At 39.1% G+C, this 25,547-nt stretch overlaps 1 protein-coding gene and 1 pseudogene across 1 annotated transcript in view; both read right to left on the reverse strand.

The window, feature by feature from the left end:
• Positions 1-1,826: 1,826 nt before the first annotated feature.
• DMGDH (dimethylglycine dehydrogenase) overlaps positions 1,827-25,547 on the reverse strand; it is a 70,527-nt gene continuing 46,806 nt past the window's right edge. The window contains exons 15-16 of the mRNA XM_025388133.1: positions 9,145-9,279; positions 1,827-2,518 (exon numbers count right to left, since the gene is read on the reverse strand). Of these exons, the coding sequence (XP_025243918.1) occupies positions 2,303-2,518; positions 9,145-9,279 (351 nt within the window). The 3' untranslated portion in view covers positions 1,827-2,302. The remainder of the gene's footprint in view (positions 2,519-9,144; positions 9,280-25,547) is intronic.
• On the reverse strand, positions 3,962-4,987 carry LOC112626137 (annotated as a pseudogene).

Consider the following 25,547-nt stretch of genomic DNA (forward strand, 5'->3'; position numbering starts at 1 on the left):
CCAGCAAGCCATCAGGAGCCGAGAGCTTTGGGAACTGGTCTTTTATTCTCTCTGTTTCTCTCTCAGTGTCTCCCTCCTTATCGGGAGTTCTCATTGCTCCCTTGGGCTTATGGCTTCTATTTCTATCCATCTTTTCAGCTTCGGCTTTTAGTACTAACCAGTTTTTCCTCTGATGGTTCACAATCCAAATTCCCATGGAAGAAATCTGGTTAACTCTTCTCAGCTTTCCATAGTTAGGGTGTGTTGAAGGTCGTTGTCAGCCCATGAATTGGCTGATACCAAACCTGGTGCTGAGGCCAGGACGGACTGGCTGAGTATGAGTGGGGGTGCTGGGGTAATCTACGAAACCTAATAGCACCTAACATACAACAAAAGAGAGAATGAGGGCAACTTTTTTTTTTTTTTTTTTTTTTTTTTTTGAGACGGAGTCTCTCTCTGTCGCCCAGGCTGGAGTGCAGTGGCCGGATCTCAGCTCACTGCAAGCTCCGCCTCCCGGGTTCACGCCATTCTCCGGCCTCAGCCTCCCGAGTAGCTGGGACTACAGGCGCCCGCCACCTCGCCCGGCTAGTTTTTTGTATTTCTTAATAGAGACGGGGTTTCACCCTGTTAGCCAGGATGGTCTCGATCTCCTGACCTCGTGATCCGCCCGTCTCGGCCTCCCAAAGTGCTGGGATTACAGGCTTGAGCCACCGCGCCCGGCCGAGGGCAACTTCTTAAGGAAATCGGGGTAGACTTCTTTTATCCTGTGCGTAGGATTTCTTTAAATTTTTCACATTCATCTGAATGGTCTATTCTTTTATTCATCAGTTTTAGTGCTATATTAACTATATGATATGAATTTAATGTTGTACTTTCATTATTGCTTCTTGATAATATAGTATGCAAAAAAGAGTCTAAACCTATTTCACAGAGGAGGAACCCAGAGATGGTATGTAACTATCCTGAGGTCATGGGGTTATAGAAAGGCAGAGAATGAGAAGCTGATATCCCAAATTCCCAGCACTAACATGAACTGGACTAAAGAACCTAGATAATATTCCCAATAATTAGGAAATTTGTTTGTTACCAAAGGAATTTCCTTCTTTTCTCATCTAAGAGGACATGCCAAAGAGAAATGAACATGTGAAGAGTTCTAATATATAACTACTGTTATAAAACATTTAAAATGTAAAATTGGCACTTTTTCAAAACTTACAAGTTAAGAAATCATTTTAAAGTTTATTCAAATGACAGAATCTTACCATGCTTCATATTCAGTTTTTTTAATACTTAAGAAAACATCTATAAATGTGTAACAAATATATGCATGTATAAATTAATTATAAATGATAAACCACCCTTTACAAAATAAATTGATTTATTCCATCAACTACACCCAAATAATTTCAAAAAGTATATCAAAGAATTATTTCTAAATTGATTTTTTTTCTTGCTGTACATAGCACTAACTGTCAGCTCTTAAGCTTTTGTTTGACCTGCTTTGTCAAATGCTTTGTGAAATGATATTCAGAACAGCACCATGTGATGTCAACTTGCATTAATTCTTTCCCAAAGAGAGGTGTTCGGTATTCAAACTGTGTTTGTACTGGCACAATCTATTTATGTTTCAGCTTCATTTCTGAAAGTTTACAAGTACCGTTTCCTTTGGAAGACTCTGTTCTTTCTTGCAACTTCTCTTCTAAAACAACCTTTGAAAGGAGAATAATAATGTCCTATAAAGCTCCTTTCAGGGAAGTCATTAAGAAAATGATAAATATTTCAGAGACTTGAATTAAAACGTTGGCTATATATCAATGTTAAAATTTACTATTTTCATTACAGCTATATCATGAAAAATTAAAACTATCATTTATTCATCTAAGGAAAGATTTCTCTATGAAGTAAATCCATCAACAATATTATACATGTTTTCACGTAAAAGATAATTTATTAATTTGTTTTCAGCTATCAAGAACCGAATGCATTTGTTACTAAAATTATAAAATGTCCTTTAATTCGTTTATAGTAATGATTGTATGTATTAGCAAACACTTAAATGTTTTGCCGACTGGGTAATGTGGGGTAATTAAAAAAAAATTCATTTCAAATTTCTTCATTTAAAAGAAAAATGTAAATCATTTATCTATTATTCTGTCTTGCTTAGAAAACACTTAACAGAAAGGTTTCGTTAAGATTCTAAATCTAGACTTTGATGATTTTGAAATGAATTCCTGGTTTCCTCTATTCCCCTGGGAACCAATTATGATAATTTCAAGGACAGTCATTAGCAACTCCAATTCAGTTGACTGCTAAAGGTCTTTTTTCAAGTTTTGTCCTTTACACCTTTTTTCTGAAGCCGGTTTCTGGTTGGTTCGGTCAATACCAAAGGTTGTTGTATGACGACTGCTGGGTAATTTTTGCCTAATAGTTCAACTTCCACTTGCTGTCCCACTTCACTTAGTTCCACAGGGACATATGCGAACGCCAGACTCTTCTGGATGCTGTAGCTATAGCTTCCAGATGTCGTGTTGCCAACCACCTGGAAAACAAGACCCAACAGTCCTCAGGGTCTCGGTCACAGCTCTGTGCTCCTCATCTCTGGGTGAAAAAAAACCCTGCAATACAGATTCAACTTAGAAAATGGAAGTTTTCTGAAATGCTGTCTGGGGACACGACGCCAGAGACACAGGAGGAAAACTTCACATTTTGAGAAGATGAATGAAAGCTTACAAATTATGAAAAGTAACTCTCAAGGTACACATCTGTATTACTCTGAAATTTCTCATTTTTAAAACAGTAATACTTAGTTTAGGCCAGGAGTGGTGGCTCGTGCCTGTAATCCCAGCACTTGGGGACGCCAAGGCAGGCGGATCATTTTAGGTCAGGAGTTCAAGACCAGCCTGGCCAAAATGGTGAAACCTTGTCTGTACTAAAAATACAAAAATTAGCTGGGTGTGGTGGCAGGCACCTACACTCTCTGAGGCACACTCAGAAGGCTGAAGCATGAGAATTGCTTGAACCTGGGAGGCGGAGATTGCAGTGAGCCGAGATCTGGCCACTGCACTCCAGCCTGGATGACAGAGTGAGACTGTCTCAAAAAAAAAAAGTCTATATAACAAGTTTGATTAAAAGATAAGAAGGTTATTGGAAATCAGGTCTAAAGGAAAGAATGAAAAAGAAGGAAAAGCAGAAAATACAGAAAACTGTCGTCAAAACATTACATGGAACAAAAAGAAAAGGAAGACAACAAAAGTAAAACATGATACATAGCCCTGCTCAAAATGGCTTCTCCTGGCCACACTACATTGCACTAATCCTTAAAGTCTTACCATCTGGCTCAGGGGACTGTTTATAGCTGGAGCTCAAGACATTCACGGACGGGAATCAGCCTGGTGATCATTCAGCTGCCTCAGCAAAGAGCACGCTACAGTCAACAATCTTACTATAGCACTTCTAGTATTTTAGATGCTAACACATTCATGACTTTAATTGCAGACTCCTATCTCTGTAGTCCCAGTTTTTAATTCTCTTTGGAACCCCAAATCAGAAGCTCTCCATATGATTTCTAAACTTACTGTGAAAACTGGTTGATTAAAAAAAAAAAAAAATGTGAATACATTCATTAGTAAAAGTTTCTTTCTGGCTGATTGTTAACTGACAAGTTATAACACATGCTTTAAAATTGCTGTTCTCCTTTAGATCATAGTTCAGTGATACAGGCAGGGATTAGGGTCAGAGAGGTTAGAGTTTCAATCATTGCTGTTTTTTTTTTTTTTCCTGGTGTGGAAGAAGACTACTGACTCTCCATATTTATTGCTTTATATTATAAGAATTAAACAAAGAAACAGAGACAAGAAAATCACTTTTGGAAATTTCACAATCACTAATTTGCAACAGAAATTGAGGCATAATATTTATGCTAACAAATATGTTGGAAGAATTGTCACCTCAGCCCACAACTCCTGGATTTTCACTTAATCCATTACTCAGTGATGAACATTTTTTGGTTTTTTTCCCAAAGCCTTAGATGATTTTCAGGTGAATGTGTGTTGTTCTTCTCCACTAGTATGTTTCTGGCACAGTTATGTTTAAAGTGATCTGGTCCTACAGAATGCCTCCATACCAGCGTGATACCACCACCAAGATATTCCTCACATTTAAAATCTCCATGAGATGAAGAAGATGTCCACCAGCTGCTGTTTCCCCATCACCCTCACAACCCTGTAAGAAGGTCTGTTTGTCCTCACAATATATTCTGCAGGCATAGATGCTGTGGGTGGTACTAGCTATTTTCTTATTCTCATACAAGTTGGAAAGAACCATTTTCACCTGTTTGGGACAAAGTACTGGAGACAAGTCTGCCTGAAAAGTACTTATTTGGTCTGTAACAGAAATGCCATGATCAATCGGAGAGAATTCTATTTCTCTTCGATTTTCACTGATATCAAAATCCAGTGCTTTTACCGAGCTTTCTGGCTGATATGCAAAAATGAGACCATCTTCACATTCAACATCTTTCTCTGCAGTTTCTTTCTTTACATCTGGGCGTGATTCTGTCATCTGAGATTTTGTATTGGAACATCTCTTATTTTCTCCACTAACAGGTAAAGAATACTTTCACCAATATTCTGTCATTTTCTCATTAAATAGTTTGGGAGGAAAAGAAACATAGCCTGGATCCCAGGGACACAAAGCAGGTACTCTTTCTGAACCAAATGGGGTGGCCACGTATGTATTTCCTCAAGGTTATTCAATAAATGCACAAGTTCTTGCCCTTTAAGCCAATGAGCATTCAACTGATAGAGAGGCGGAGCTGTACCTGGGTACTCATTTGGCAGCATCACTTGCAAGCAAAGTGTCCATTTGGGGTCATCTATATCATCACTAATTCTAACACAAAGTATTTTGGCACAGTTATCAATGACACACCATTCCTCGCCATCGATGGCTGCCATTACTTCACTTTCTTCATCCTGTCTTTGGTCACCCCTGCGTCCCCCTCAGCCATGTGGAACCTGGGAGCAGCTCTGTGGCTGCACCCAATCATTGCTTTTGTTTTTGTTTGTTTTTTGAGATGGAGTCTTGCTCTGTTGCCCCAGCTGGAGTGCAGAGGTGCAATCTTGGCTCTCTGCAACTTCCGCCTCCCGGGTTCAAGTGATTCTCCTGCCTCAGCTTCCTGAGTAGCTGGGACTACAGGTGTGCATCACCATACCCGGCTAATTTTTATATTTCTAGTAGAGACGGGGTTTCACCATGTTGGCCAGGCTGGTCTCGAACTCCTGAACTCAAGTGATCAGCCTGCCTTGGCCTCCCAAAGTGCTGGGATTACTGGCATGAGCTATCATGCCTGGCTTAATCATTGCTTTTTGAAAGACTTTCTTGGTAACCTTGGTTTCATTTCCCCACCTGTAAGAGAGAGATTTGGGTTTGGAGCCCTAGGAGAGTTAATCTGGTTTGCTTGAGCGTCTTCAGAAAATAGGAAGAGACCCGCGCTGGTCTCAGGCTGTGATCCCCTGACTCACTGGGTCAAAAGCCCACAATCACTCTTAGGAGACTACATGCACCGTTTCCTCAGCCCTTCTCATCTCCTAACATCCCAGCAGTGATTTGTCTTGCAGCCATTCTGCATTAGTAAACTGAAAAAAGAGAGTCCTTACTTACGAGTGCTATTTTTAAAGTTTGCTTTGCTTTCTGCTAGAATTTACTTTCATTTCTACTTGAATTTCTCTCTAATCCAGGGGTTAGAAGCCCAGGGTATTTCAGAAGTCTGGCCTTTCCTTGTACCCTATTACTAAATCTCCAGGGAAATGTTTTCCCTTGCATAAATTTCAAACAGTTTTGCCTAAAGTCTTCCAGGTTCAATTAGATCCATTCCATCTTTTAGTTCAGTGAACTGTGAGAACAATCGGTCCCCACCCTCTGCCTGGTAAATTCTCATTCTTTGTTAAAACAAACATTGACCTTCTTTCTACCAATGTGAATAATTCTCATCTATTTTTAGCCTTTTCTCATTTCTCTCTCAAATTATGAGAAGTCTCTATCTGACTTCCAGAAGGTAACATGGCAAATGGCCTTTGAAGGAAGTTAACATAATTTTGTTTGATGTTCTATTGTGTTTTTCTTTGTCCCTGTGTGTTGTAGTTTACAAATAATAATTTTAAAAACCTTCTAAGCTCTCCAAACCTCTCCACAAACCTCTATTTCAAAGCATCTTTTATAACTGAGTCACCCAATATAAAGAAAGCCTTTCTCATGACCATCTTTATGCCTTGATTTAAAAAAAATTAAACCTCATTTAAGGTTAGAATCCCTTTCTCCAGCACTGCCCTGCTCCCAGTTGGACTTGACCTTTCCCCAAGGCACTAAAGACCATCTGACATGCAATATACTTTATTTATTTTGTCCACTGTCCATCTCTCCCTCCTCTGGAATGTAAACTCCATGAGGTCAGAGATTCTTGTGTTTTGTTCACTGCTGTATCCCCAGTGCCTAGAATATCGCTGGCATATGGTAGACACTAAAAAAAAAAAAAAAAAAAAAAAAAGGCAATAAACAAATACATTTGTACCCTATCTCTAGCACTGAAAATGCTTGCAAGAATAAAATACTAAAAGCAACACAAGTCAAGACCAAGTCTGAAAATAAAAAGCAAAAATTATTTCAAAGCAGTCCAGAGTAAAGACGATCCAAGAAGGGCCTCTGAAAAAGGATCAAAAAAGAAGACCATCTGCATGTTAAAATGACGACCTTACTAAGCATCAAAGAGCAGGCAAACTCATATTAGGAAATCCAAGAGCTAGAATCCTATAATTGGATTAGCAGTTTTATAAGCAGATGGCAAGGAAAGGTGAACAATATAGCATGTAAATGCAGTATATGCATAGGCAGATGAAAAAACTTTAGATTGGAGCTTGGGTTTTCAGGGTTTTAAAACTAATTTTGGTATCATCATATTTAAGGTGGCTAAAAATCAGTTGACTGTGGATGACGTGGGAATACAGAAAAATATAGCATAATATCTCTTTCATTCCATGCTGAGTAAAACAGAAGGTTGGTGGAAGGGTAAGTGTAGACTGTACTAAGAAGTACTGAGAAAACTGACTGGGAATAGAGTGAAAAATAAACAACAAAGGAAAGATGAGGTGGGAGGAAATGTAATGACAAGAAGACATTATCTCATCCAATGGCTTCATTTTACAGATGAGAAAACTGAGGCCCAGAGATCAGCTCAAGAACAGGTCAAATAGTTAATTAATGGCAGAGCTGGTTATAAGTAGAAATCATGTGAATTGTGGGCAAATATGAAATAGGGAAGAATATATATTAAGAAAAGAGGGCTGAACCAGAGATACAGAACAGAAAGAGAACGAAGAGACAGGGAGAAAGGTAGGAACAGTTCAAACAGAAGAGCAAACTCAGCCCAATTTAAGAAGGAAGTAGAGGTCGGCCCATCCAGGCTTACAGACAGGTGAAAGCACTTGAGATCTGAGAAAAGTCAGTTGGCTTCACAGACTCTAATAACATCCACCTGATACTCAGATGCACAAGAATGTGGGTATAGAATTAAATTCTTAAGGCTGGGAGCAGTGGCTCATGCCTGTAATCCCAGCACTTTGGGAGACCAAGGTGGATGTATGACCTGGCTGGTGATCAAGACCAGCCTGGCCAACATGGAGAAACCCCATCTCTACTAAAAATACAAAAATTAGCCGAGCATGGTGGCATGCACCCGTAATCCCAGCTACTTGGGAGGCTGAGGCAGGAGAATCACTTGAACCCGGGAAGCGGAGGTTGCAGTGAAACAAGATCATGCCGCTGCACTTCAGCCTGGGCAACAGAGTAAGGCTCTGTCTCAAAATAAATAAACAAATTAATTAATTAATTAAATTCTTAAGAAACTACAGGGGGACATCAGCAGAGACAGAAAAGAGATCAAATTGATCTCTTTTATGTCTTAGAAGAAAGGACCAGAAATTCAAAGCTGGAAACTAGACCTGAGTGGGAGATTGATTCTATCAATCACTAGCCATGTAACCTCAAACAAGTTACCTCTGAGCCCCTCAAAGCCTCATCTTTAAAATGGAAATGATCATACATATCTGACAGGCGTGGTGTAAAGTTAAATGGGAGAGAACATGAAAAATACCTGGTATACAGTAAGAACTCAGTAGTTGTTAGTTCTTTGTTAAATTGACCCATGCTTTAGCCCCAAAGGCTGTGATTTGACACCACTGGCTTTCTCCACTTCTAGCACTCTTTGTGTTACTGATGAGATAGAGAAAATGGAAACAAATATCAAGCAGGCTGCAGTGAATAAGAAAAAAACCCAGGCACAGAAGCTCTGAGTCTTGGGTAATGACCAAGCTGACCCTGTTCATTGGAAACCATTGTTTAGATGAGCTTTGAAGGCTCTATTCCCTCCCCGTGGTCTAAGCTGGGTGTCCCACACGTGCCTGCTAATACCAGGAAAAACACATCCACATTCAGTTTCAACAAAATTGGGTTTTACAAATAGTAATTAAAAAATGGAGAAAGTAACTGAATGCAGAAAGCTGGGGAGAAAAAATGGAGAAAACAAAGTCCCATTGATACGTTATCTGGTTTTACTGAATACAAATAGAAAGAATGAAAAGTAACATTCCAAAATGAGAAGGTGATTTTACTCTTCCTGAAGAACCAAATGGTTTCCATACTTTGCTTTACTTTCTAAGGTTCTACCCTCTATTGTCATAGATGTTTTCATTTGGATTTTTTCCCTGTTAATATGCTAATTGCCTCCTTCTGAAAGATCCATAAAAAGTTAAATCAGAATGCCAAATTTTTTATAAAATCCATCTTTTGCATTTACAGACATGGATGTGATGAGCAAATAGATCATTTACCCTCTAAATCATACCCTCCTCATTGTCCAATGTATTTCAAGTCCTTGGGTTTGTTTTCTTTAAACAGAATATATAGAATTTTATGTTTTCAAAAATGAGCAACATTTCATTTTCCTTTCAGTTAATTGCGTTCTGTCTGTTGAATGTCAGCTCAGAAATCAAAAGTGTGTCATCCCTCCAATAAATAATTAATAGCAAAAGGGTTTAAGAGAAAATAGGAACAAGGGGGGTTTCTGTTGCAGAAGATGCCACAGCCCCTGGCAGTGAGGTCCTCAGCACTCACCTTGCCATTGTACCAGATGCTTTCATTTCCCTCTGGATCAACATCATCCGTTGCCAAGGTGAGGCAGACCAGTCTTCGTTTCAGCCCCTTGGCTTTAATTTGTTTCAGTGCTTGCTTTCCTACGAAGTCTGCTGGCTGCAGGAATCCAAGATAATGATGATGAATGAATGCTCAGACACTGTGACAAGGTTAGAGATGCAAGCATTTAAATTTGTCTTTGCTATTTTCTCGCCAATTACACATCAAATAAAAATACAGATTGGATCAAATGTCTAGACAAATATTTCTTAGTCCTCAAATGACAGTATCAGCCACCTATTCCTTCAGAATATGTTAGACTTAAGGGTAATAACTTGTGATGACAATTTACCAGAACCACCTAGGTGGAAAAACATAAGGCATGTTGCAATGGTGGATTATGAAAGTGACCCTTGTGTCTAATGGGTCTGGACAGTGGTACGGGCTGTCAGTAAGCAATGTGCAACTCAATTTCTACCTATAGAAAGTCTTTTTCAAGAAGAAAATTCACTTTTTTGAAACATGATGCTAAAACAACCCCAAAATGTGGTATTTTCTTTTTTCTTCTTCAGAATAATGTCTCTGGAATGTATTTACCTATTGGGTTGCATTCATTAGTTCATTCTCAAAACATTTATTGAGTCCCTACTATGTGTGAGGCATAGTGCTAGGCCCTGTGTGGGTAAAAAATGAGTTAGACACAGACATTTTTATCCAAGAGTTTATTCTCTAACACTGTGCTTTTCAACCTTTTTTTTTTTTTTTTTTTACTTCTTCCTTGCAACACATGACAGATGACATTCCTATTCCTAATACATTCCCATGGACACACTCAGGGTCATTCCCAGTGCAATCAATATAAGGGAATGAGAGCGACATTGTTATAGGGATAACCTTGAATTCATTCTTATGTATTAAAAAAAAAGTAGGAATCAGGCAAACTGGAAGACTTCACACTTATTGGTAATACACCTTAATACAGCTTACCTGTGAGTAGGACGCACAAGTGAGCAACGACTCGTCAGCAGAGACACTTAGCTAATAACGGAGATAGAATTCGACTCAACCAAATGCCAGGAGACACATGATAAGTGTGATAAACTAGTCAGAGGTGAAGAGAGAGCACTGAGAGCGAGCGCCCTGGAGGGAGGACTGACATCCGTGGGAGGTTAGTGTGAGACTTCTGCATACTCTGCCTAGACAAGCATCTCTTATGTGAGGGAAAGGAAATTTGTGATATATAAATCATGTCTACAGTGAATGAGATTTAATCAGAGATCACAATGTGGAAAACAAGATTCTCAAAACAGTTGCCACAGACAGACTACTCTCTGAAAGCAAAGAAAGGAAACAACCAAAAACTTCCATTTCTTCATTGGCAATAAGAAAGAATATTTCCCGCCTAAGATGTCCTCCACCACTAACATTTAGGACTTACACAGTTCTTTCTGCACTTGAAACATTTAGGACTGAGTGTAATAAATCCCCTTAACCTCCAGAGAAGCAGCAACAGGGGTCCTCACACACCCTCACTGAGACCCCCCCTCCCAGTCTATTCCTTTCCCAGTTTAGAGTCTCTAGGATGAATCCACAATGAAATATGATTTCTGTGGATAATCCAACTTTAAATTGCTGACCTACACAGGAAGTTAGAGAAAGTTTCCATTAGCTGAGGTTAAAATAATGTGCAAAATGAACATCCAATTCTCTCTCCTTCCCCAGGGTGATACAAACGGTGAGAACCAACTATGAAGCTTTATTATGAAGCCAGATCATGAAAATTTAAAGAAGATTGGAACTCGTGTTATTTAATATAGGGCAAATGGGGGCAGGGAGTCACAGGAAGAGCTTGATTCATTTGAATTCATATATAGGATAAATTCATGATAACAAGTCATAACAAACCAGGGTTCACTATAGTTAAAACATGCAGAGTTGGTCCTTGAACAATACCACTTTAAGCTGCAGAGGTCCACTTATATGTGGATTTTTTTTCAACTGAACACAAATAGAAAATACAGTATTCGTGGGTTTTGAAACCCATGCATATGGAGGGGATGACTTTTTGTATATATGGGTTGGTGGTTCTTGAGAAAACCCAGATTTTGGTATATGTGGGGGTTCTGGAACCAATCCCCCACATACACAGAGGGATGACTGTATATCTAAGAAAGAATTCTATAACAGCAACAGTTTTTTTGTTTTGTTTTGTTTTTTGCTATCTTTTAAAAAGGAGACTTGCAATCATAGAATAATGATGACAAAGGGTGTTTTTTAGAGTTCTTGTCTACATTGGAATCAATAACTATACTGAAAAAGTTTTATGCCTTATTGTGTGGAGAAGCACTTCAACAAGAGTCAGTGACCAAACGCCTTATACGGTGTGATTTATGGAATGCCAGCAGATCTGAGATTATTTCCTCACCTACTGTCATAGAATCTGAATCTTTACCATTAGAGATACATTTACAGCTTGAAGGTTCTTAATCTTCCTGAGTCTCCTATTCAATAATTTTCTTTCAATTATTTATTCAACTGTTCTTAAGCTCCTGCTGAATATTAGATACTGTGTTAGACAGGGGGTGTTCAGAGCTTCAGAGAACATGATCTTGGGCCCAGTCTTGAAATTATTACATCTCCTCAACGTATTAACAGGAAACAATGTTTTAACAGGAAAATGTTTTTCCTCAATGTTTTAACAGAAAAAAAGAACAATTTGAGATTATTGGAAACATAGCAGAACATGACACATAATAGCATATCAATTAGCAATACAAATTTTGAAATATGAGTCATGGTTGGTTCTGTGTGTTCTAGGGTATAAAAATCACAAAAGTTTTATAAATCTAAAACAAAGAATATCTAATATGGGAGGCAGAAATGCAAACAAATAGAAGCCTCAATAGAGGTATGGACAGTGGGGGCCCAAGGAAGAAAATGACCCAGTTCCGCCTGGGATGGGAGAGTGGGGATCGGGGCAGCATTCTTTGAGTTGAGTTTTGAAAGATGAATAGGTCTCATAACAACTACTGTCTGTACAGCCTTTCCCAAAAGTGTCTGTATTTACATTATAATTTGATCTACACAGAGACACCCCACAGATGCTGGGTTTGGAGTCTAAAAGCAGTGCGTTAACTCAGTCAAAGACAGGCAATCAACAAACTGGTTAAGAACCAAGATCTCAGGAGGCCTAGCCCTGTTCGTTTTGCCTATTCTGAACAGCCTTAACGGAGCCACTTAAATCAATATCTGCTACATCTGAGGGGATGTGGTGGAAGCTGGCCATGACCAACTGGGGGTGCTGGCTGAGAGCTATTGGGGCAGAGCTAGGCGAGGGATGAGATGTGCTGGAAGGGGAGACTAACTCTACCTTTGTCAAATTCACATTTTACCAAAGGCTGAGAAGGAACATCAGGTATTAGCTAACCATGAGGGAAATAGGAAAGGTTGGAGGTGAGTGGGCAAAAACTTTCTCTAGAAAAAAAATTATAGTAGTAAATTCAGTTTAAAAAATAATAAAATATTAATAAGTAACATTTACAATTTCTTATGCCCTTGCTATGTGTCACATACTAAAATGATGGCTTCACATTCACGAGCTCATTTAATCCTCATGACAACCCTTTAAGATGGATATTTTAATCCCCAGTTTATGAAAGACTAAACTGAGGCTTAGTTACATGACAAGATAAACCTGCACCTTTAGATTTTATCCATATTTTTTTTAAATGCCTGTACCTGGAGTCTATCATTAGAAAACACAGATGATATAAATACTGTAAATAAAGAATATTTCTTTTAAATTTCTTTTAGGTGACCAGAACCTATTTTGAATGACATTTATTACAAAACAATATTTGTGTACTATGTAAAAGTATCTGAAAACATTCTGAATGTTAACACTAATGCAGTTTGATATCTGCATTTGTATATCCCTAAATTAGGAATTGGGTCTTTTCAGTAATTTCATCCTCAGACATGAAATAAAACATAGTCTAACAAAAACAACAACAAAAATCTCACTGAAAGTAAGGAACACTTATTTTCTTTTTTCTTTTTCTTTTTTTTTTTTTTGAGATGGAATCTCTCTCTGTCACCCAGGTTGGAGTGCAGTGGTTACAATCTTGGCTCACTGCAACCTCCATCTCCTGGGTTCAAGCAACTCTCCTGCCTCTGCCTCCTGAGTAGCTGGGACCAGGCACACACCACCATGCCTTGCTAATTTTTGTATTTTGGGTAAAGGTGGGGTTTTGCCATGTTGGCCAGGCTGGTCTTGAATTCGTGACCTCAGATAATCTGCTTACCTCAACCTCCCAAAGTGCTGGGATTACAGGTGTGAGCCACCTCACCCAGCTGGAACACTTTCAATAAGTGCTATAAGTACAGGCAGGAGGCTGCACCTGCCCATTGGCACAATTCCCCTGTCTCAAACCAACAAGGCTCCTGACTTAGGAAGATTTTAAGTCAAGTGATAGCATTTCATTTTCATTTTACTTGGCTTTGCTCCCAAGATTATATATTTTACTGTACTATATAATTATTAATTATAAATGAGATGAAAATGTGTCTGAAGGTTAATGCTGTAATTAAAATTGGTGCTTTCAGGATGACCCAAGAACAGAAATATATTTCTTTAATAAGTCATTGCCAAATTAACTATATAAATAGCTATTAATATCTTTGAAAAATGTATAAATTTCCGGAGCACTGAGACTATAGCCTAAAAATAGTCTTGGCTTGTGTTTTTAAAATTTATTAATTTTAAATAGCAATATGAGTCATTAAAACAGCCACCTGTAATACATACTAAATATAATATCTACCTATATAAAAACATTAAGTAGATTTTAAGTGAAATATAATTACTCATCTCTCATTAGCTCTATTATAAGAACCATATTACCTAAAAGCACATGTAAATGAAAGGAAATCAGTATATTTTTGGTTGTGATTCTTAGGGCAATGGACAGCTCTCAGATATGTAGTTAAAGTCAAATTTGACAGCAGCATGGAAGGCAGGGTCTGATATGGAGAGTCAGGGTAGTGCGCTATAAGACACTGGGGAGAGATTATGAAAATACAGTCTTGGACCTTTTCTTTTCCATCTATATGGAGCCAAAAACCCATCAGAAAATCCAAAGAAGTCATCAATTTTTTTATTGATTTTGTATCCATCAAAATCTACTCGTCTTTCAAAACTCAACTCAAGCAACTTCTCTGTACAATTGGTGATGATGGAATGCTGTCCCCAGCCCTACTCTGCCACCCCAGGGAGAATTGGGTCATGTTCTTCCTTGGGCCCCCACTGTCCATACCTCTATCATAGCTTCTGTTTGTTTGAATTTCTGCCTCCACATGTTATTCTTTGTTTTAAATTTATAAAACTTTTATGATTTTTACACCTTCATAGAAAGTTCTAGAGACATAAGGGAATCAGTGTAACATCCTCTGTCCCAGTAACGCTTTCTTCAAAATTAGGAACAGCACTGGTTGTGGAATCAGTCTCCTGTGTCTTATAGGCGTGGAAGGGCTGCAGAGACTCTGGTCATCAGCTACTGTAAGTGGCAGAGTGAAGATGGAAATCCAGATGACAGGCTGCGCCACTATCCCTCAATACTTTCCTGAAAAGCTTCTCATTTAGAATGGGTTTTGGATCATCATTTAAAGCAATCCAGGTGGGAATCCCATTCCAAAGCCTGTGGCCATCACTCACCTACAGTCTATGTCAATCTGAACTTTCTTTACTCAATTGTGCAGTACCCTGTGCACCTGTGCCACTGTATATGCCTCAGGAAACTTATAATAAAGCCATAAACTGGATTCATTCATTTGGGGGAATGAATTCACTTAATATCCCCAACTCCCATAATAGACAAATTACAGCATTATTCATTTCATATTTACAGAATTAGAATCACAGGAGTCTTAAAGCAAGCAGAAAACTTAGTCCAAACTCATTTTCCATATGAGAAAACTAAAGCCCTACAAAATTATGGGTCTTGCCAGCAGTGACAAAGTGAGTTAGCACCAAACCTCAAACTCAGGCTTCTCGACTCTTGGTTCCTTTTCCACTATTCAGAACTTCTTAACATTCCATATAAGTTCACAGTAACCACAATTTCAACATCTCCTTGATAGCAAAACATTAAATTATTAGTTTAGCAACTAAAGTTGGTTATTATTGGCTGGAAAGTGAATATTCCCTGTATCAGTCTGCTCTTGCATTGGTATAAAGAAATACCTGAGACTGGGTAATATATAAAGAAAAGAGATTTAATAGGCTCATAGTTCTGCAGGCTGTACAGGAAGCATGATGCTGGCATCTGCTTGGCTTCTGGGGAGGCCTTAGCAAGCAAAGTTAGAATCATGGTGGAAGGCAAAGGGGGAGCGGTACTTCACATGGCCGGAGAAGGAGCAAGAGATAGAGTGCAGAAAGATGTTACTCACTTTTATGTGACCAGATCTCATGAGAACTCACTATTGCGAGGCCAGTACCAAGGGGGATTGTGCTAAACCAGTCATGAGAAATTTCCTCCCATGATCCAATCACCTCTCATCAGGCCCCACCTCCAACATTGGGGATTACAATTCAACATGAGATTTGGTGGGGAAACAGATACAAACCATATCATTACACCTCTAACCCCAAAATCTCACATCCTTCTCATGTTGCAAACTATAATCATGCCTTCCCAGAGTTCCCCAAAGTCTTAGCTCATTTCAGAATTAACTCAAAAGTCTGAAGCCCAAAGTCTCATCTGAGACGAGGCTAGCCCCTTCTGCCTATAAGCCTGTAAAATAAAAAACAAGTTAGTTACCTCTAAGACACAATGGGGATACAAGCACTGGGTAAATATTCCCATTCCAAAAAGGAAACATTGGCCAAAAGAAAGGAGCTATAAGCCCCACAGAAGTTGGAAACCCACCAAGGTAGTCATTAAATCTTAAGGCTCCAAAATAATCTCCTTTTACTCTATTACTCTATATCATACACCAAGGGCACACTGGTGTGCCCAAAAGCTTTGGACAGTTATGCTTCTGTGGCTTTGCAGGGTTCAGCCCCCGCAGCTGCTCTCATGGGCTGGTGTTGAATGTCTGCAGCTTTGGCAGGCTGAGGGTGCAAGCTGCTGGTGGATCTACCATTCTAGGGTCTAGATGATGGTGGCTCTCTTCTCACAGCTCCACTAGGCAGTGCCCCAGTGGGGACTGTATGTGGGGGCTCCAACCCCACATTTCCCCTCCACACTGTCTTAGGTAGACATTCTCCATGAGGGCTCCACCCTTGCAGCAGGCTTCTACTTGGACATCCAGGCATTTCCATACATCCTCTGAAATTTAGGTGGAGGCTCCCAAGCCTCAACTCGTGCATTCTGTGCACCCACAGGCTTAATACCATGTGGAAGCTGCCAAGGTTTATGGCTTGCACCCTCTAGAGCAGCAGCCCAAGCTTTACTAGGGCCCATTTGAGTCACAGCTAAAGCTGGAGCAGCTGGGATGCAGGGAGCAGTGTCCCAATGCCATGCAGGGGAGTGGGGCCCTTGGCCTGGCCCACAAAACATTCATTCCTCCTAGACCTCTGGGCCTGTGATGATAGGGGTTGCTGTGAAAGTCTCTGACATGCCTTCAAGACCTTTTTCCCCAGTGTTTTGGTTATCAGCACTTGGCTCCTTTTTATTTATGCAAATGTCTGCAGCCTGCTTGAATCCCTCCCCACAAAATGGGCTTTTCTTTTCTACCACATGGTAGAAAAGGTTGCACATTTTCCAAACTTTTACACTCTGCTTCCCCTTTAAATATAAGTTCCAACTTCAGATCATTTCTTTGTTCACACATATGAGCACTGGCTGTCAGAAGTAGCCAGGCCACATCTTGAACGCTTTGCTGCTTAGAAATTTCTTCCACTAGATACTCTAAATCATCATTCTCAGTTTCTAAGATCCACAGATTCCCTAGGGCAGGAGCACAATGCAGCCATGTTCTTTGCTAAGGCATAACAAAAGTGACCTTTATTCCCATTCCCAATAAGTTCTTCATTTCTATCTGAGACCTCCTTAGGTTGGCCATCTCTGTCCATATCACTATCAGCATTTAGGTCACAACAATTCAACACACCTCTAGGGAATTTCAAAACTTCCCTAATCTTCCTATCTTCTTCTGAGCCCTCCACACCCTTCTAAACTCTGCCCATTACCCAGCTCCAAAGCTGCTTCCACATTTTCAGATATCTTTATAGCAATATCCCACTCCTCTGTACCATTTTTCTGTATTAGTTTGTTCTCTCACTGCTATAAAGAAATGCCTGAGACTGCGTAATTTATAAAGAAAATAGACTTAATTGGCTCACAGTTCTGTAGACTGTACAGGAAGCATGATGTGGGCATCTGCTTGGCTTCTGGGGAGGTCTCAGGGAACTTACAATCATGGTGGAAGGCAAAGGGGGAGCTGGCATGTCTTACATGGCAGGAGCAGGAGCAAGAGAGAGGAGGGAGGTGCTATATACTTTTAAACAACTAGATCTCATGAGAACTCACTCACTTTTGTGGGGACAGTACCAAGGGGGATGGTGCTAAATCATTCATTAGAAACCACCCCCATGATCCAATCACTTCCCACCAGGCTCCACTTCCAACAATGGGGATTACAATTTGACATGAGATTTGGTGCAGACACAGATCCAAATCATATCACTCCCATATACAGGTAGTTTTCATTCTCTGCCCTTAGCAATTTAAAAGAAAGCACTCATATAGCATTTTTCTAACCAAACTTACTGACCAGTTAAAATTCCTTCTCAAAAGTCTTTAATATTACTAGAATAGGAAACCTATTCACTAAAAAAGGGGGATAAAATAGAAACCTGGAAAATAACTAAAATATAGTTCCTAAGCTAGGCAAGTAATCAGGCTAATTAGCATTCAAATCAAACTAGATTTTCAAAACTAAAGCCCCCATTACATGTCTTTAATATTAAATCTTACTAGATTAGATGTTAAAGAGAACACTTATTTTTCAGTTTTTTAATGCAATGATTAAAAAGAAAACTGTGAAATGAACCTGTGGCTTTATCAGATTTATGTTTAACTGCTTTGGCCAACAACTACAATATAGAGTTTTCATAATAGATTTTATCTGTCTAGAGTAGAGTAATAGATTTCATCTCTCTAGAAGAACAATTGCCCATTTGGTATTTTAAGTATAGCACTTAAGCCTAAATGCAAAGTAAATAATAATCAAAGGAAATTTTAAAAGCATGAAGAAATGAGGCCTCAATAGGGACCCAAGATCTTCCTTACGGAGATCTTAAAAAAAGAAAAAGGATTTCATGTATAGTTCCTTTTCTCTAAATGACTTATTTAGATTCAGTTCAATAAGATGGAAAGGAACTAACACTTAGTGAGGTACCAAATGTTCTTTATCTCGTCTAATACTTATGACAAACTTATGGAGTGAACATTTTCTTCATTTTACAGATGAGAAAACTGAAATGCTCATAGATTAAGCAATGCATCTAGTCCAAATCAGTAAATGGCAGAAGCACAATTCAAATCCTTCAACAAATATTTATGGAGCCCTCACTAGTGATCAGACACAGGGGTGAGGCTAAGGATTCTTGGCCTCTGTCCTCACAGCATCCACAGTCTAGCTGAGGAGGTGGCCAGGAATATAAGGGGTGGTGAGTACCAGGGCAGAGGAAAGTGCAGAGTGCTATAGAAGACGGATTATCAACACTTACCTGCCTCAATGACCACCTATATCTGAAGGGTCCTAAGCCATACTTCCAGAGCCAAGCTCTCCAAACCCACATGCTCAGATGCCTTCTGGGACTCTCTGCTTGGCTACCCCAGAGTCCTCCAACCCAAGTCCTCCCAACTTCCCACCCACACGCCTCCACCTGTGTTTCCAAGTTAACCAACAGTTCATTAACCTCCTCCTCTCCACCCCTTCACGTGTAGTCCCTCATGTGGTATCCACCCTTCCTTCTAAATAGCACTTATTGCTCTTTCTTCTCCATCCTATGACCACTGCTTTAGTTAAAGCCTTCGCCTTCTCTCGACTGGATTCATTTGATAATTAGGAGAATGGTCTCCCAGTCACCAGAAAACCTCACTTTTGATCTGTTTCCCATCACCAGAGTGTCACTCCTTACTCAAAATTCTTGGGTCACTCCCCGGGTTCCCCAGGATACACTCCAAATTCCTTAGCTTGGCACATGAGGCCCTTCATGATGGCCCAGGACTTTTCAAACATCATCTTTTGACATTACTTTCAACAACAAAATATTTACTGGGCATCTGCTATGTGCCAGCCCTGAGCTAGGTGTTGGGGATAAAAATAATAAACAAAACATATGTTGTATTGCCAGCACCTGTACTCAGGAAGCTTACATTCTGTTCAAAAGAAAAACACGAAAAATAAACAAAATAACGGCAAGCTCTAAGTGCTGTAAGGAGAATATAGCTGCAAAATTTTAAAAAATTATCCGGTAAAATCCAATGATGTTTTAAAAGGTGATATATCATTACCAAGTGGGTTTTATCCTAAAAATGAAAGGTTGGCATAATGTTAGAAAATTAATAAATGTAATAAATTATATAACAAAGTAAAACAAACAAACAAAATGATTATCTCAGTAGATGCAGAAAATCATTTGCTAAAATCCAATATCTATTCCTGATCTTTTTTAAAAATGTTAAGAGTTAACACTAGGAATAGAAGCAAATGTCTTCAACTTGGTAAAGAACTTCCAGGCAAGAACATAAGGCAAGCCCATCCTGGCCAACATGGTGAAACCCCATCTCTACTAAAAAAATACAAAAAAAAAAAAAAAAAAAATGAGCTGGGCATGGTGGTGCACACCTGTAGTCCCAGCTACTTGGGAGGCTGAGGCAGGAGAATCACTTGAACCCAGGAGGTGGAGGTTGCAGTGAGCCGAGATCATGCAACTGCACTCCAGCCTGGAGATAGTGCGAGACTCTATCTCAAAAAAAAAAAAAAGAAAAGAAAAGAAAAGAAAAGAATACAAGGAAAGAAAAAGAAATAAAAGATATCCAAATTAGAAAAGACAAATAAAAGCTTTATTTTTGTACAGCATGATTATCCATGTAGAAAATCCGATGGAATCTACAAAAATGCTACTAGAACCACTAAGCAGATTGAGCAAAGTTCCAAAATATAAGATCAACATGTAAGACCAATTGTATTTCTATATTTTGGCAGTAAACAACTGAAAATTGAAATTAAAAATACCATCTACAATAGTATCAAAACATGAAATACTTAAGGATAAATATGTTAAAAGATGTGTAAGACCTGTATACTGAAAACTATAAAACATTCCTGAGATAAATAAAAGATGACTTGAATAAATGTAGAGATAGACCTTGTTCATGCATTGGAATACTTGAATTGACCCATAGATAAAATGCAATTCCAATAAAGTCTAGCAGGTTTTTTTGGTACACATTGACAAGCCAATTCTAAAATTAATGAAATTCAAAGGACTTAGAATAGCAAAACAGCTTAAAAAAAAGAGAGAACAAAGTTGCAGGGCTGGCTGGGCGCGGTGGCTCAAGCCTGTAATCCCAGCACTTTGGGAGGCCGAGACGGGCGGATCACGAGGTCAGGAGATCGAGACCATCCTGGCTAACACGGTGAAACCCCGTCTCTACTAAAAAATACAAAAATCTAGCCGGGCGAGGTGGCAGGCACCTGTAGTCCCAGCTACTCGGGAGGCTGAGGCAGGAGAATGGCGTAAACCCAGAAGGCTGAGCTTGCAGTGAGCTGAGATCCGGCCACTGCATTCCAGCCTGGGCGACAGAGCGAGACTCCGTCTCAAAAAAAAAAAAAAAAAAAAGAATTGCAGGGCTATCACAACCTTATTTGAGCAACAGTAATCAAGACAGAGTAGTACTGGCCTTTGGAAAGATAAATAGATATACAGAATACAACAGAGTCTAGAAATAGACCTACAAACATATGGACAACTGACAAATATATAAAGGCAATGAAATTCAGAACATATAGTCTTTTCAACAAATGGTGCTGAAAGCAATTGGTCATCCAAGTACGAATAAATAAAACTTCAGTCCATACCTCATCCCAGATACAAGATCAACTAAAAATGGTTCATAGACCTAAATGTAAAAAGTAAAATAATAAAACTTCTAGAAGAAAATATAGCAGAAAATCTTTATGACTTTGGATTAGGCGAAGATTTCCTAGATATGAACCAAAAGCATGATTCATAAAAGAACAATCGATAAGAACTTTTAAAATTCAAAAATTAAAAATGGCTCTTTGAAAGACACCATCGGACAAATGAAAAGTCAAGACATCTGGAAAAAATTTGCAAAGCATGTATCTGCTAAAGAATATAGAAAGCACTTTATAAACTCAATTAAAAAAAAAATCCTAGGTAAGAGATTTAACCAGACATTTCACAAAAAAAGATATAGAAATGGCAGATAGGCACATCAAAAAATGTCCAACATCATTTGTTAACTTAAAACCATCATGAGACATTACTACATATCTCTTAGAACAGCTAAAGTTAAAAAAACTGACCATGGAAAGTATTGGACAAGAATATACAGGAGCTGGAGCTCACATACTGCTGGTAGGACTGTAAAATATAAAATGGCACACAGCTTGGCAAAACAGTTTCTTACAAAGTTACCATACACTTGCCATTTTATTCAGTCATTTCACTACTAGGTATTTATCCAAGGAAAAAGAAAGCCTATGTTGATACAAATACTTGTACACCAGCGTTCATGGTGCCAGCTGACTTTTGATCAACTTAGGTTTGAACTGCATGGGTCCACTTATATGTGCATTTTTTTTCAACCAAGCAGATCAAAAATACAGTATTTACAGGATGCAAAACCCAAATTTTTCTATAGGCAGGTTCCACAGACAAACCGCAGAGCTTGAAGAAAATTTTGGTACCCTTGGGCAGTCATAGAACCAATCCCCCAGGTACACCAAGAGACTACTGGAGTTTTATTTGTAATAGCCCTAAACTGGAAACATCCCAAATATTTATCAACGAGTGAGTATATAAACAAATTGTAGTATATCCATACAATGGAATACTACTTCCTATAAAAGGGAATGAATTATTATTATTATTATTATTTTTTTTTTTTTGAGGCAGAGCCTTGCTCAGTTGCCCTGGCTGGAGTGCAGTGGCACAAACACGACTCACTGCAGCCTTGATCTCCCAGGCTCAAGCAGTCCTCCTTCCTCAGCCTCTCAAGTAGCTAGGACTACTGGCATGCGTCACCATGCCCAGCTAATTTTCTGTGGAGACAGAAGTCTCACTGTGTTGCCCAGGCTGGTTTCAAACCTGGGTCGAGGTGATCCTTCCACCACCTCCACCTCCCAAAGTGCTGGGATTACAGGTATGAGATGCTACTTGGAATGATCGATTAATAAACATAACAACACGAATGACTCAAGTTATGCCGAGGGAAAGACTTCACACACAAAAAAGCATATATTCTATGATTCCAGTTTTATAGATTTTGCATTTATTCTAAAAATTGCAAAGTAATCTATAGTCTCAGACATAAATTGTTGCCTGGGGGGTAGATGAGGCTGTGGGGAGGGTGGTGGGTAGGGATCACAAAGGGGCATGAACACCCTGGGGATGAGGGATAGGTTTACTATCTTCACTGTGGTGATGATTTCACTGCTGTATCATGTATTAAAACTTATCAAATTGCTTACTTTAAATATGTCAATTTATTGCATGCTCAAATACACTGTTAAAATAATAAAAAACTAAAAGCAATCTTAAAAATTACTTCAATTCATTCCTAGACCTGGGCTTCCATGGATATCCCAATTTGAAAGCAGTCAGCTAAACATCACATTTCAGCTTTTAGGGTAGAAACAAAGTACTGTTTCATAACAGAAATGGGATATATATGAAAATAATGATTCAATGGCTTTAGTTTAATGTATCCTGACAGGTGTTTCAGGAATGATCAGCTACACTTCCACTAGGTTTTACTTCTTTCCTTGTCCTTTCCTTCTCTTCCTCTCCCCTCCTTTCTCCTCTCCTTCGCCTTCTCACTCAGCAGTGAAAATGGGTAAGAGAACAAGGATAGCTTAATTCAGATGACACAATTATGTGGCTCATAAAGATAACATGACACCAATGTCTTCAACCACTGTGCTAGGAGGCATTCCATAGGATTTTAGACTTGCAAAAGTAGCCTTCTTTTACAGATTAAAAATCTTAGGCATTAAAATAAAGTTAAATGGCTTTCCTGGGCCACACAGCTAGAATTTGGTGACTTAAAAAAAAAAAATTCACTTACTACCCAGTTCTAAAAGCAAAAACAAAGATGTGGGGCAGAATACGAACCTGCAGCCTAGCCGGAATAGGCTCTAGATCTATCAATTTACTTCCATTCCACCACAGTTCTATAGCACCATCCTCTGACCAATCCACCTGTTTTTCTACTTTCCTATGTACTTTCAAGACTGTAGTTGGTATGAAGTTAAAAGAACTAAAACAGTGGTTCTCAATATTCACTGCATTAAAAAAAAAAAAATCACCTGTGGAGCTTTAAAAAGGAATCATAGACCCTACACCTAGAGTAAATCTAATTGATTTGGGGTAGGTCTGTGTTCTTAAATTAACTGCATTGAAACTACTTGGAGGGCTTATTAGAATAGATTGTTGGGCCAGGTGCGATGACTCACACCTGTAATCCTAGCACTTTGGTAAGCTGAGGCAGGTGGATCACCTGAGATCAGGAGTGCAAACCAGCCTGGCCAACATGGTGAAACCCTGTCTCTACTAAAAATACAAAAATTAACTGGGCATGGTGGCGGGCGCCTGTAATACCAGCTACTGGAGAGGCTGAGGCAAGAGAATTGCTTGAACCTGACGGTGGGGGGGAGAGAGAGAGAGAGAGAGAGAGAGAGTTGGGCTCCACCTTGGCAGTTTCTGATTTTGGGGGTCTGGGATGGTACCCAACAATTTGATTTTTCTAGCAGGTCCCCAGGTGACAGATGCTGCTGGTGTGTGGACCACATCTTGAGAACTACTTGGTTAGTTTTTTGTTCTTTTAGTTCAGGTAATTTTTAGTTATTTGGGATAATATGTTCAGCCAGTTGAAAATCTTTGGTTGAAAACAGTAATTCTCCATCTCTGGAGAATCACCTGGGAATTAAAAACAACTGATGCCTGAGTCCCTACAATGGATTCTTTTTCAATTCCTCTTGGGTGTAGCCTAGGCCTTGGGATTTTAAACAGCAATATATTATTTAAACGAATCAAACCCCAGATGATTCTAATGTCCAGTCAGGGCTAAGTATCACTGAAAATTTTCTGCCTCTCAATTCTTATTACCATTTACCTCAAATTTCCCAAAGAGAATTGGATACTTTGACCACTATATTAACTATTTCTTTCTAGCTTGTCTATGAACAATGGTTTCATTCCACTTTGATTTTTTCTTTATTTTTTAACACTGATGTTTTAATAATAACTAATATTTACTGAATACCTGGGGTGTAGAAGGCTTGGTGCTGAGTGTTTTACCTCTTTACCAGGTGTTTCGCGTTGTTTTGTTTTTGGTTATTGAACAGTTATGCTTGAAATCTTTCCTCAGAAAGAGACCCTGCATTTTCTAGAATCAACATTGTCTTATAACTTATGGTTGATAGAGATCACATTTTATTCTGTTTCTACTGGTTAGAAGCTCTAGACAGGGAGAGAGGGGAAGGAGAGAGAAAAAGGGAAAGAGAGGGAGAAGGAGAGAAAGAGAAAGAGAGGGAGAAACATATTATAGAAAACAAGTTCTTCTGACCTGCTTCAACACATTACGCTTAACACTTGAGTCTCTGTGAATCTTCATGGAAGTTCTTCAGAAATGGACAAAAATTCAGTATTTCCACAAGGAAAATTCCAGGAATACCTATGACTCCATCCAAAGGCAGCTGATTTTCCTTTTGCTCTTGATTAATGCATTTCTTCCATTTCCAGCTAAAAAAAGGCCACTGATTTTCCCCCCAAAGGTTACTTCCTTTGGAACATACCAAAAATACCATTGAGAACAATGATATGAGTTGTTTCAAGTGAAGGGTTTTTAGTTAAGAAGATTTTAAAAGTACAGATTCAATTATTTTTACCGCAGCTGTGGTCAAGGCTTCCTGGCAGGGCTCTATGGAGCACTTCCCACAAGGTGGCAGTGTTGTACGTGGCTGGAGAGCCCTCTGCTTGTGGAAGGGTTATCTTCACAATTACGGCTAAGAACATCCCTACAGCTTTAGGTCCTGAAATACCATTTGTTTCCAGTTTCATGAGATCTGAGAGCTATCAGGAGTATATCCTTAACATTTAGACCTATGGTTTAGCAAGGTGTCTA

This window comes from Theropithecus gelada, chromosome 6, assembly GCF_003255815.1.
Source record: "Theropithecus gelada isolate Dixy chromosome 6, Tgel_1.0, whole genome shotgun sequence".
Taxonomy (NCBI): domain Eukaryota; kingdom Metazoa; phylum Chordata; class Mammalia; order Primates; family Cercopithecidae; genus Theropithecus; species Theropithecus gelada.